The sequence below is a fragment of the Syngnathus typhle genome, linkage group LG9, assembly GCF_033458585.1.
Source record: "Syngnathus typhle isolate RoL2023-S1 ecotype Sweden linkage group LG9, RoL_Styp_1.0, whole genome shotgun sequence".
Taxonomy (NCBI): domain Eukaryota; kingdom Metazoa; phylum Chordata; class Actinopteri; order Syngnathiformes; family Syngnathidae; genus Syngnathus; species Syngnathus typhle.
Genome location: NC_083746.1, coordinates 8616160 through 8627600, shown reverse-complemented (window position 1 = coordinate 8627600; position 11441 = coordinate 8616160). Strand labels below are relative to the sequence as shown.

The following is an 11441-nucleotide window of genomic DNA, read 5'->3' as shown; positions in this document are numbered from 1 at the left end:
GGGTGGATCGATTTCGGCAGAAAAATGCAATACAGCGGTGGAGATTGCCAATTGTAATACGTAATGGTATAGCGTCAGACTACCCTCGGGGTTCCTTTTTGTAAAGTTGAAGTCTATTTAGCCGTCAGAATGTCGAGTCACTCGTTTTAAAAATAGTAATCCAATGTTTTGATTTATGTAAAATACATTTCTAATAGCAGTCTAGTTCAACTAGTTTTACCTTGCAAAACTATGTGTACGTTTTAATGTCCTTGTTGTTTTACTTTGAAATTTCCTAGCGGAAATATCGTGTTTCGTTATAGTTCGCTTGAAGGCGTCAGCCCCGCTCGGAGGAGGCCTCTTCTCACCACCGCTAGTTCCATCCGAGACCTTCAACATCTGTCAGCCCGAACGCCAGAAAGAACAACTTCGGTCCGGGAAACAGCCAAACGATGCTCGCTATTAATGAAATGACAAACGGGTGAGTCTAAAGTTTATCTTTTTCTCCCGAGTGGAACAATTTCATGAAAAGTTGGGAAGTTGACAGATTTTTTTCTTTTTGCGAAAATCGGGGGGACCGTACCGACTTTTTTTCAACACCTATCTAGATGGGGAAAGTTAAATATAGCGTTGATAATATAGTTTAAATGCATGTGAGATCCTTGTGTCAACTAAGCTTTACACAATTAATTTTATAGCGTCAATGTAGTAAATCTGATCATCGTCACTTGTCTTGCTCGACAGCGCCCCTTAGTGTTGACTTGATGCTGGAAACATGCTCCCTTAATTTCTAACAGCAAATTCACTCAAATATTACATGCATCTATTTTATATCCTGCTTGTCCTGCACTTTTTTCCATCCAAAATAGGCTATTATCTGACCAAATAAAACTAATCCCCTTCACTTACTTCCTGAGCACCAAGATAGCGTTAAAGTTGTTTATAAATCAGGTTTTCAAAAGCCGGCTACATTTGTACGAAGTAAGCATTCTGCATGTGGGCGTTTTATGACTCGACACTTTGTTGATACAACTTGAGCTCATCCCAGTCTCCAGCCTGAACGTGACCTTGTTTGGAAGAGCACTGCTCTTGTGATATGAACTCCACTCTTTTTCAGAAGTTTGGCTTTTTTGAACAGTGATGATCATCATGCCATTCTATTTATGATCGTGATTTTGCATACCTCCCCTACATACCTTATTCCATTTTTTATTTCAACCAAAGTGCTTTTGGGTTTGCTAAAACAGGTTGACTTACTTTCAGTCTGATTTCAGTAGGGTCTTCACACCTCCCAACACCACAAAGTACATTTGTACCCGCCTCATCCTCATTGGACCTTCTCGCCATCGTTCTTTCTGTGGTCTCACCCCTTTTCTCACAAAGACATGCTGGCATATAAGCACAAATGGACACACACACATATCAACACACACACGCATGCATGCACACACACAGGAAGTGATGTGGCCATCAGATAGAAGCGGTCATGTTTGCAGTAACAGCATAAGGAACTTGAATGAACCACATTCTTGCCTGACATAGCACACTGGTAAGAGGCCGATACTTATTATGATTTTGTTGGGTGTTTTTTCCCCCCCCCCAAAGAAATCCATTCAATTGTTCGCTTATTAGCATTGTATTGGCATTGGCAGTATATATCCTAAATGATTTTACCCTATAGATTTCTTTGAGCTCCATTGTTTGATTCCTATTGTGAGTGAGTCATTGCAGGACTTCATATCAAATCCTTTTGGGGCTTTTGTTTCTCTCAGCCCGATTTGAAAGACGTTTTGAGACAATAAATGTTTATTTTTCCCAAGTTGTAATCAAGCAGAAATGCTGTTGTACCTTCTTTGTCCACACGGTGGCAGTGAGGTTGTTTCTAACAATCTATTCATCTTATACTTTAATCGATAGCTTAATTTACGTTCTCATCAGTAAATCCGAAAAACATGAGAATGATTTTAAAATGATGTCGAGGTACAGCTTTGTGTTGAAATTTAACAGAATTTTGTAAATGTTACTGAAACTGAACCACTTCATCTCATAACAGCTGACTGATATTCACCAGAATATCACATAATAAATGTCAGAGAAGCAATTTTCCTACCGGTTTGATTTATTTTTTGTCTTGAATTATTCATTTGGTGCCATTCTCACATTTCAGTATCTTATTCTGACGGCTGAGGGGAAAAAAAAGAATTCAGATCATGAGGGCATTCAAATAAAAAAAAAAATCGCACGGCAATATATAAAGCAGAATTTTCATTTACCCTAAAAATATGTTTGCAGGGTATTGCTCAATTTAAGCATTTGTGGAGTGTGTATGTTCTCGTTTAGGGCTTCCTGTGTTACCATATTTGGTTTCAGTTTGCCCAACTCCTACACGTCCTCTGCTTATTTTCAAGTGATGCATTAGCACCACCTAGTGGACTAAAAAGGTAATTCAGTTTGTCCACTTGTGTCGTGCCTGAGATGTTGATACAGTATTTCAGTTTTCTATGTACTATAAATCCACTTTATTCCCAGTGGCTCTAATTAAGCAGTGTAACCTCTGTGATTCCTAATTATCAACATACCAAGACATTTTGTAAAATGCATAATGATAATCAAAAAATTGCTTGTTAATTACTCCTCCAAGCGGCAATATTGTGCTCAACATGTCATGAGCATCAAAAGACTTGAAAAGCATTGAATACAAATATATTCTACTATCAACTACCTAATATAATCAAGAAACTGTCAAATGCCTTCCTGTCAACAGGCTGCTTAAACAATTTTAATTACCAAGCATACGTTAGATTTTTCAATTTAAAAAACAAAAAGACATTTTGTGTCTGTTGCTAATGTGGTTCTCTGCTGGCATCCTTGGCTTGTTATTTTCCTAAGAATGAGCGAGTGAGTAGTAGGCGGCAAATAGACAGTGGAGGCGAAGGCCAGAATGCCCTTTGTCCCCCTCCTCTTCTCCACTCAGACGCGTTCCTTCTACCTGCAGAAGGCGGTCAGAGACAGTCGATAGGTGTGCGGGCGCTCCTACCACACCTCTACACGTCCTTCCTCAAGACCGCGTGCCCGGGAGGTGTGTCAGTTCGAAAAGGGGCTTGAGCCGCACCAGCCTAATCTTTTTATTCGGGACAAGCCTGAACACACAGACTTTCTCCGCCGCATTTCTGGCCCTGTGGATCGTGCGCTCTCAGCAAACGAGGAAAGGACGGCGGAAGTTGGCGGGGGCGATGAACTCTTTGAGACTCAAGGCGTTGTCAAATTCAGGCTTGTACAGGCGAAGACAAGAGAGACCAGAGAGCTGTGGTCTGCTTGGGGATGGGTTCAGGTGGGTTTCACGTTTTTTTTGTGAACCGTTTTTACAGACTTGACTGAGGTTACAGTTACTCTCCTCATGCATGATTCAATTTTAGTAAATTAGATCTGAATTGAAGTTTGGTAACTATTGTTGTGCAATCAGGGACACATTGGAATGAAGGAAAGGACTAGCAGCAGGTTTGAATGATTCATAAGGTTCCTTTGCTCTGTCACAAGAATTAGGATTAGTCCTGATGGCGCTTGGCTTGGAAAATGGAAGATTAATTATTTCCATTCCCTCTGCCCCAATTTTTAGGGGGATTTTGACTGAAAATGTAAAGAGTTCTTAGTCCCGATCAATAACTGGCCATTATCCTTTGGACTTTACTTACTTTTGGTATCAGACTGATTGTTGTCTTTCGGAGAAAATGTATTGATAGACTTTGATTAATCAAGACTTTTGCAGAGTAAAGCATCTCATTCCTTTGAGATAAGCAGGACGGCACACAGCATGTGGAATTGCGGCGTGACCATACATCAACATCAGTCCTTCCTTCCCCTTTTCAAGTGGTTGCAGGAATGTTGAAATGTGAAGAATGTCGACACAAAAGAGGGGAGCTCTGTCTTAAGAGGTGTCCCCGGGTCAAGTCATATGAACTTTGTAACCTTTCCAGTGTGACATCATTTCATGGCATCTAAAAGTAGAGCTTTTGCGCACCGCAACAAAATTTAACCGCAAGAATGGGATTAAATAATATCTGTCTGTGAAAGTCAAATAATGAGATTATTTCAATGCAACAGTGCTAACACTGTAACTGTTACTGTCGCTTGTAACTGCCCTGTTTGTGTTCTTTGTTGCTGTGTGGACTCAAGTGGGACTTGAGATACTGCAGGTCAAAGTGGGTGTTGTGTGTGTGTGCGTGCGTGTGTTTGTTTGGGTGGGTGTGTGCATACACTTACGCTTCCCAAGCTGCTGGAGTCTTTGTTGCTATGGTTTCTGTTGACACTGTACATGTTTACGTTAGCAAGGCGTGCGATACATTTTTCAACCTGCGTCTGCTTGCTTGGCACTCATTCAGGAGTTATTTCAAAATAAAATAAAATATTGAGCTAAGCTAAACTGCACTGACAGAAAAGTAGCTACAGAGGAAGCAAATGATTTGCAAACACTGTTACAGACCAAGGAATAGTTTTTAGAAATTCACAACCCGGGGCGTTAGGTTTTTCTTGTCTCTGAAAAGGCTGTTGATACGTGAGAACCCCCAGGGAAGTCCTAAAAAAATACCAGCTGTAGAAAAGTGCTCCAGGCTACATAATAAGGAGCAAACATGAAAAGTAAAACACAATCTGTACTGCAGAGATGTAGGAAAATTTGATACAGCAGGTTCTTCCATTAATAACCTTCTTTGCAATAAGGGTGGTACGCTTTGCATCATTGTGCCGGTGGCTGTACTGTAATCAGGAGGAAGGCTAGTGTGTGTTTCCTCCTCTCGCTGATTAGATTTCCCCGTCTTTCCATAGCCCAAACTGAGACAGGTGACTTTTCTGCATTCATTATTCTGTTTTGGGAAGGTACTGATAAGTTTGTTGTGCCTGGAGAAATCTTTGGTTTTATTGTTCATTTATGTTACATGATTGTCAAAGCACACCTCTGAGTAGATGACGCTGAGTCTTACTCGTGGAAACAAATACAGCTGTGGAATCATATGTTACGTGTATGCAGTGCCCCCCTTCTCCTACTCTCACACAGAAACACACACATAAAAGCAGCTGCCAGCACCTTGTTTGGAGATGAGGGTTCACTGGGTGTCTATTTGTAGAAAGATGAAGTCATGTTAGGAGCTCTAGGAGGCTCATTTTACAAACAATAAAAATGCACTAAGTAGACCCTTCTAATCTTTACAGGATACAGAAACGTATCAGCACACGTTTTGTACAAAATCTAATGCACTTTAGTTTGTGTGTGTGTGACAATCATTGGGTCTTTACCTTTATTTTTATTTTTTTACCTTTGTACAAATTGTACAGTTTTTAGTTGAATAGATTAAAAAAACCTAATAGACACATTCACACTTGACGCTAATGGCCACAAGTCATTCTGCTGAGTCATTCAACGCATCGAATGGCTAGCGGGTTAGCTAGTTGGTCATTGTCATGCGCCGGCACCCACGTCACTCACCAGGCCAGGCCCTGCCTTTTAAAGCCGTACACACTCAAAGTCACAGATACGAAACTAGTTGAATACCCAAAGGGGAAAAAAATATCTCTACCTCACATTTACATTTTTGTGTATTTGTATCTGATTGACTGAATGGATAATAAGTTGAATTTGTAAAAATGTGACAGTTTCAACCCTATTTGTGAATTACACGTTTGTGTGTTAGTATACATGTGCATAGGTGCGCATGATTGTGTGACCCCGCTCAGCAGGCAAGCGTCAAAGTCGGCTCTTCATTTCAGTAGCTGGTCCAAGAATAGATAGCAAGCTCGACAGGCAGGAGACTGTGTCTTTGTGTACGTGTGTGCATGTGTGTGTGTTTGTGTGTGCGCGACTGAAAAAAGAGATCTTGTCGATGTGGGAAAGAAGGAGTGAGTGGGTGTGTGTACTTACATGCAGACGAGGGAAAGACTACACCCATTACAGTCTGATGAGTGGGTCCGTTAGTTTCCCACTTGCTTTTCTGGATTCCTGCTCCGACCGATCGCTGGATTTGCCGAGCAGGAAACTTTGAAACTAGAGCAAAGTTTTGGACCTGGTCAAGAGCGCGGAGATGAACGGCCGTGCTGTACCGCCATCCATACCTGAGGATGGAGAGGTCCTGGACTACAATCCACATAGGGAGATGAACGGATACCATCAAAGGGTTCAGGATGAGGATGGAGGAGAAGCAGAAGTCCTGGTGTCCAGGTCCCAGAGGCGAAAGAGTGATGTCAAAGTCTATAAGGAGTTTTGTGATTTTTATGCACGCTTGTAAGTACAGAAAGGACGAGTACACAATGGATTTTTAATCACAAGTAGCGAATATTACATGTTGTTGACTGACATGCTGAAACACCGTATGACTCGTTAGAGGTGCGTCAGGAACATTCTGTCTTTCCAAAAACTGATACGGCGCTGCCCCGTTTGCCGCAACCTTGCGCTGTTACAGAATGTGAAGAATTTTTATATTATAAACAAACTGGGTTTAACTGACTTCTTGGATTTATTTGAGGTTATTTGTGCAGGGATGGTGCCAAACGCTGCACGAGCTAACAGAGAGTAAGCTATTTTTGTGCCAAGGGGAGGAGTGGTTATGCAAACTAGAAAATGCCAGTCGGTATCCTGAGTATGCGTCCATGAATGACATGAAGGCTAAATATAAATGTTATATTTACCAACTGAGGACATGAAGTCATCCTGCTTGGGGTTTGAAAAATGTAAATTTCAACAAAATGTCTGGTAACATTGAATAAATTGTGAGAAATTTTACTTTCTGTTAGATTTGAACCGATACCAGTACTATTGAACTGCAATATTTTAAAATACTGATGTTTAAGCGTGAAGCGTATCCCAGATGACTCTGGGTGGGACCATTTAATGTTTTTACAAAAATGCCGATTAAAATTGACTCCCAGAGTTATCGCTCCTAAATGTTACCAATCTTCTATAATAATCTTCTCCCCACCCAAAATGGGACATCAGTGAGTCAGCCTCACCTAGTCCAGTAACAAAATATGCTGCAGAGGTCATGTTTTCATCGCTGTTAATTATTTGTCTAGTTAGCTTGGATTCTCCTAAGTGTCTGATTGATTTTCTTCAGCTCTGCATAATGACCTATTCCAGTCACTGTTATCATCTTTTCTCCATTCCAATCATGACAGTATACTCCCTAACACTAACAATCTCAATTTTGTTTTGTCCTTCAGCAACATGGCCAACGCCCTGGCCAATGCCATGTGTGAGCGCTGCAAGAGTGGCTTTGCTCCAGCAGAGAAGATAGTGAACAGTAACGGAGAACTTTACCATGAGCAGTGCTTTGTGTGCGCCCAGTGTTTCCAACAATTCCCAGAGGGGCTCTTCTATGAGGTAAATCTACAGTTGAGTTCAGATTTTGTCAACCATATTATTATTATTGTTGTTGTTGTTATTAATAGTATTCTTATCACTCTGTACTCATGTCTTGTTTACAGTTTGAAGACAGGAAATATTGTGAACATGACTTCCAGATGCTCTTTGCTCCGTGCTGCCACCAATGTGGTAAGTGTAAGGAAACACACGAGATCGTTTTTATGAAAAACAAACTCATCATGTTCCCGTCCGTCTCAGGTGAGTTCATCATTGGCCGCGTCATAAAGGCCATGAACAACAGCTGGCACCCCGAATGTTTCTGCTGCGACATCTGCCAGGCCGTGCTTGCCGATGTTGGATTTGTCAAGAACGCCGGCAGGTCTGTTTGACCTTAAGTGATTACGGTATTGGCATCGCAGTTCATAAGTCGCTACTTTCCCCGTCTTTCAGGCACCTGTGTCGTCCGTGTCACAACAGAGAGAAAGCGCGTGGTCTGGGCAAGTACATCTGCCAAAAGTGTCACGCCATCATTGAAGAGCAGCCCCTTCTGTTCAAGAATGACCCCTACCACCCCGATCATTTCAACTGCAACAACTGCGGGTAAGGATCGGGAGTCCATAAAGTGTGATCCCAAATGAGAACATTGACTTGCTCATTTGGTCAAAATGCCCCCTCCCCCCTCACCCTTTCCCATCTGCAGAAAGGAACTGACTGCTGATGCCAGGGAGTTGAAGGGTGAGCTTTACTGTCTTCCCTGCCACGACAAGATGGGCGTCCCCATCTGCGGGGCCTGCAGGAGACCCATTGAGGGCCGCGTGGTCAATGCCATGGGCAAGCAGTGGCATGTGGAGGTCTGACTTATTTGTATATTTTATAATACCACAAAAAAGTTGATGTTTTTTAAGATGAATGTAATTGATTCTGCTATTTCCTCAGTTAGGTGCACTTTATCCCACACCATCAGATTCTCGCTCTTTTATCTCCAGTGTCTTCTCTGTTTTTCCACATTACTCCAATCCGCTCATTTCATCACTCTTTATGGCTGTTTTGCTGTCTTCCTTCCTCCACACGCAGCACCACGTCTGCACTTTGTGTGAGCGACCCTTTCAGGGCCATCCGTTTTATGAGCGGGATGGCCGAGCTTATTGCGAGACACATTTTGACATGGTGAGGGTTTGAACACGTGGTCTGATGTTTCCACTGCAGCGAGGAGCTTTGCCTGGTTTCTCTAAAAGGGCTGCGCTAATATTGTTGATAATTAGGTCTTGTACGTAAAGTATAACAAAATGGAAAGATCTGCGTTTCCGTTTGCTCTTAAAAACGTTTTGTTGGCTTTTCCCCTGCTTTTTGTCTGCTACTCGTCTACGCTGTCCTCATCCCTTCTCTCACTATTTTGAAACAACACAAGGACAGGTGAACTGATCTGAACTGTGATGTCGGCTTAAAAAAAAGTCTTGAGCTAACTTTGTTGCAGAACTAACTGTGTGCGCTTGCCCTTGGCCGTGTTTGCAGCATTTTGTGTGTGCTAAGTGTGAGAAACCCTTCCTGGGACACCGCCACTACGAACGCAAGGGCCTGGCCTACTGCGAAACACACTACAACCAGGTGATACAAACATGTGATGAATTGTATTCATTCTACACGTCGAGAAATAAAGCTAATACTAGATTGCTATTTAAGTACTGCCACTAGGTGGCTGTAATTGTGTAAGCTCTTGGGAATTTTGGCCTACTGTAGATGGTTGCGAGTCTTCTCCTTTTGGATAATATGCAAACTGAAGCATTTAAATGATAAAATAATCTCATCTATGATATATATATTTTTTAAATTTGGTTAATTTTAATTTTTTTTTTTTTTTAGAGCAGATTTGATTGTTTTGAAATATTTCACTTTTGTTTCTTATTAGTTTTTTTTTTAACATGGAGTATTAAAAAGAGCAATCAAACCTCAATAAGGCACAGGAAATTTTTACAATAACAAAAGGTCTGCATGTTTAAAGCTCAAGTCTAAACTGGCATGGGATCTGAATGCTGTGTTTTGTAAAACACGCAAAGAGTGCAGCTTCCGAGTTGTGTTTTGTGATTATTTTGATTAACATATGTTGCCGCAGCATTGCTAACGTCATAATGTCACTTTCAGCTATTTGGAGATGTCTGCTACCACTGCAATCGCGTTATAGAAGGAGATGGTGAGAGGACTTTTATGTTTGTTTCCAATCTGCGTCCGTTGAAGTAATGCGATCGTTGTTTTCATGTTGCTTCCCTCGTGTTCTCAGTGGTGTCAGCCCTCAACAAGGCCTGGTGCGTCAACTGTTTTGCTTGCTCCACTTGCAACACCAAGCTCACCCTCAAGTAAGTGACATTAAGTTTGGCCTCAACCTCTAATCTTGTGTGGACTTTACTCCTACATTTTATTACTTCCATTTTTATTGTACCTCTGCTTCTTCTCTTCTTTCTTTCCTGTCGTCTTGTTCTTCCCGTCTGTTGGAAAATCCCCCGTCTTTGCTCTGTCAGGGATAAATTTGTGGAAGTGGACTTGAAGCCGGTGTGTAAGCACTGCTATGAACGTCTACCGGACGACATCAAACGCCGGTTGTCGAAGCGGGAACGCGACTCCAAGGATAAAAAGAAGAAACCGTTGATACCCATGTGTCTGTGAACCTCTCTCGTTTCCTTCTCCACACTTCTACTGTTCTTCTCTTGGTCAGTTCTCTTCCCTCTTTCTGTCTTTTATGTTGCCAATCCTGCTACTCCCATTCATTTTATTCTACTTGTTCAGAAAAGTCTTATTGTGACAATTATGACAAAGCCAAATGCATCCGTGCCTTTTACTTGTACGCTTTAGGTTTTCCATTTAGCTTCTTTGGAAATCTCTATGCTATGCAAACAGGGAAGTCGGATCAGGGACATTTTGAAGGGATCGCTTTGTTTTACGGGGCTCGTGTTCTGTCTGGGTCCAGAGGGTAAAGCCTTAATCACTTCCGGCAGCTTTTCTTGCATACGCTGTTGAAATGCTAGAGAAGTGCCGCCATCTCTGAGTTTGACACGTGCCTTGTCCAGCCAGCGATTATCTGCTCAGTGTGGGTGGAATCCCAGAGTTAATGGAATTAACGACACTCGACACAGAATAGGACTTCTTTGTACATGTGTAAAGAAGTTACTCAAGTAAACTTAGCATCATCAGAGGACAAACAAATCTGACATGTTACATGAGTGAAATGAATCATTTGAATTTCCATGTTTACCTCACAGGAACAAGTTTGTGGAGTTTGACATGAAGCCAGTGTGCAAGAAGTGCTATGAGAAATTTCCACTGGAGCTGAAGAAGAGACTGAAGAAGTTATCGGAAACTGTCGCGAGGAAGTAAACCCGGCGTTCACGTAAACACCCGACACGTGCACATTGAGTCTTTCTATGTAGAACTGCTCAGCATCGAGTGTCAATTAATGGGCCAGACTCTGTCAGACAGGCATTGTGTGTGTGCACGTGTCATGTGCGGCTCAAAAGAACCTTTCACTTAGCTTCCTTTTTACACTGCTATTTAACTAAAACACGTTGCAAGGAATCGATTCCGTTACTGATGCTCTAGCACAGGGGTCACCAAACTACGGCCCGCGGGCCGGATACGGCCCACGGGACCGTTTAATCCGGCCCGCCAACCCTGAACAAATTGTATTAAACTTTTTTTTTTTTGCTCATTTTGCCTGCAATGACTGCGTTTGCCCAGTAGATGGGGAAGCGCTCGCCTGCGCATTTACTACCGGAAGCCGTGTCAGAAAGCTCGGTGCACACTCACAAGTGCGTGTACGGACATGGCGCACTCGCGCTCTATTTGTATCAGTCCCGAATTTAGAGCGTGGGCTGTGACGACAGCATTCTTGTAATTTGCGCACTGAGCTTTCAGATGCAGTTTTGCGCTAAAGCCACCCACAAACCTTCCCCTGGAATCCTTCCATTAAAATGAGTGGCCCGAAGAAAAGAAGTGAGTGCCGAATGTTAAAAAAGAGTGGCCAATTTGGCTCGACGTACGCGACGTGACGTTCAGCCACATGAACGTCAACATCTACCCGTCAAAGATCGAGGTAAACGGACCAACACCTCGAATCTCGCCTAAG

General features: G+C 42.3%; 1 protein-coding gene across 9 annotated transcripts; it reads left to right on the top strand.

The window, feature by feature from the left end:
* Positions 1 to 300: 300 nt before the first annotated feature.
* LOC133159414 (LIM and senescent cell antigen-like-containing domain protein 1) lies at positions 301 to 10917 on the top strand. Of its 9 annotated transcripts, none has more exons than XM_061286375.1 (11): positions 301 to 460; positions 7186 to 7345; positions 7450 to 7516; positions 7586 to 7706; positions 7778 to 7927; positions 8028 to 8178; positions 8840 to 8932; positions 9467 to 9515; positions 9603 to 9678; positions 9841 to 10029; positions 10579 to 10667. In XM_061286375.1, exons 1-10 carry the CDS (start codon positions 432 to 434, stop codon positions 9983 to 9985), a joined length of 1041 nt encoding a protein of 346 aa, XP_061142359.1. In that variant the 5' UTR covers positions 301 to 431; the 3' UTR covers positions 9986 to 10029; positions 10579 to 10667. The 9 variants fall into 9 exon arrangements, with proteins under 9 accessions (XP_061142359.1, XP_061142360.1, XP_061142361.1 ...); XM_061286377.1 differs by lacking the exon at positions 301 to 460 and adding an exon at positions 1207 to 1528; XM_061286373.1 differs by lacking the exon at positions 301 to 460 and adding an exon at positions 2994 to 3310.
* The last annotated feature ends 524 nt before the right edge of the window (positions 10918 to 11441 follow it).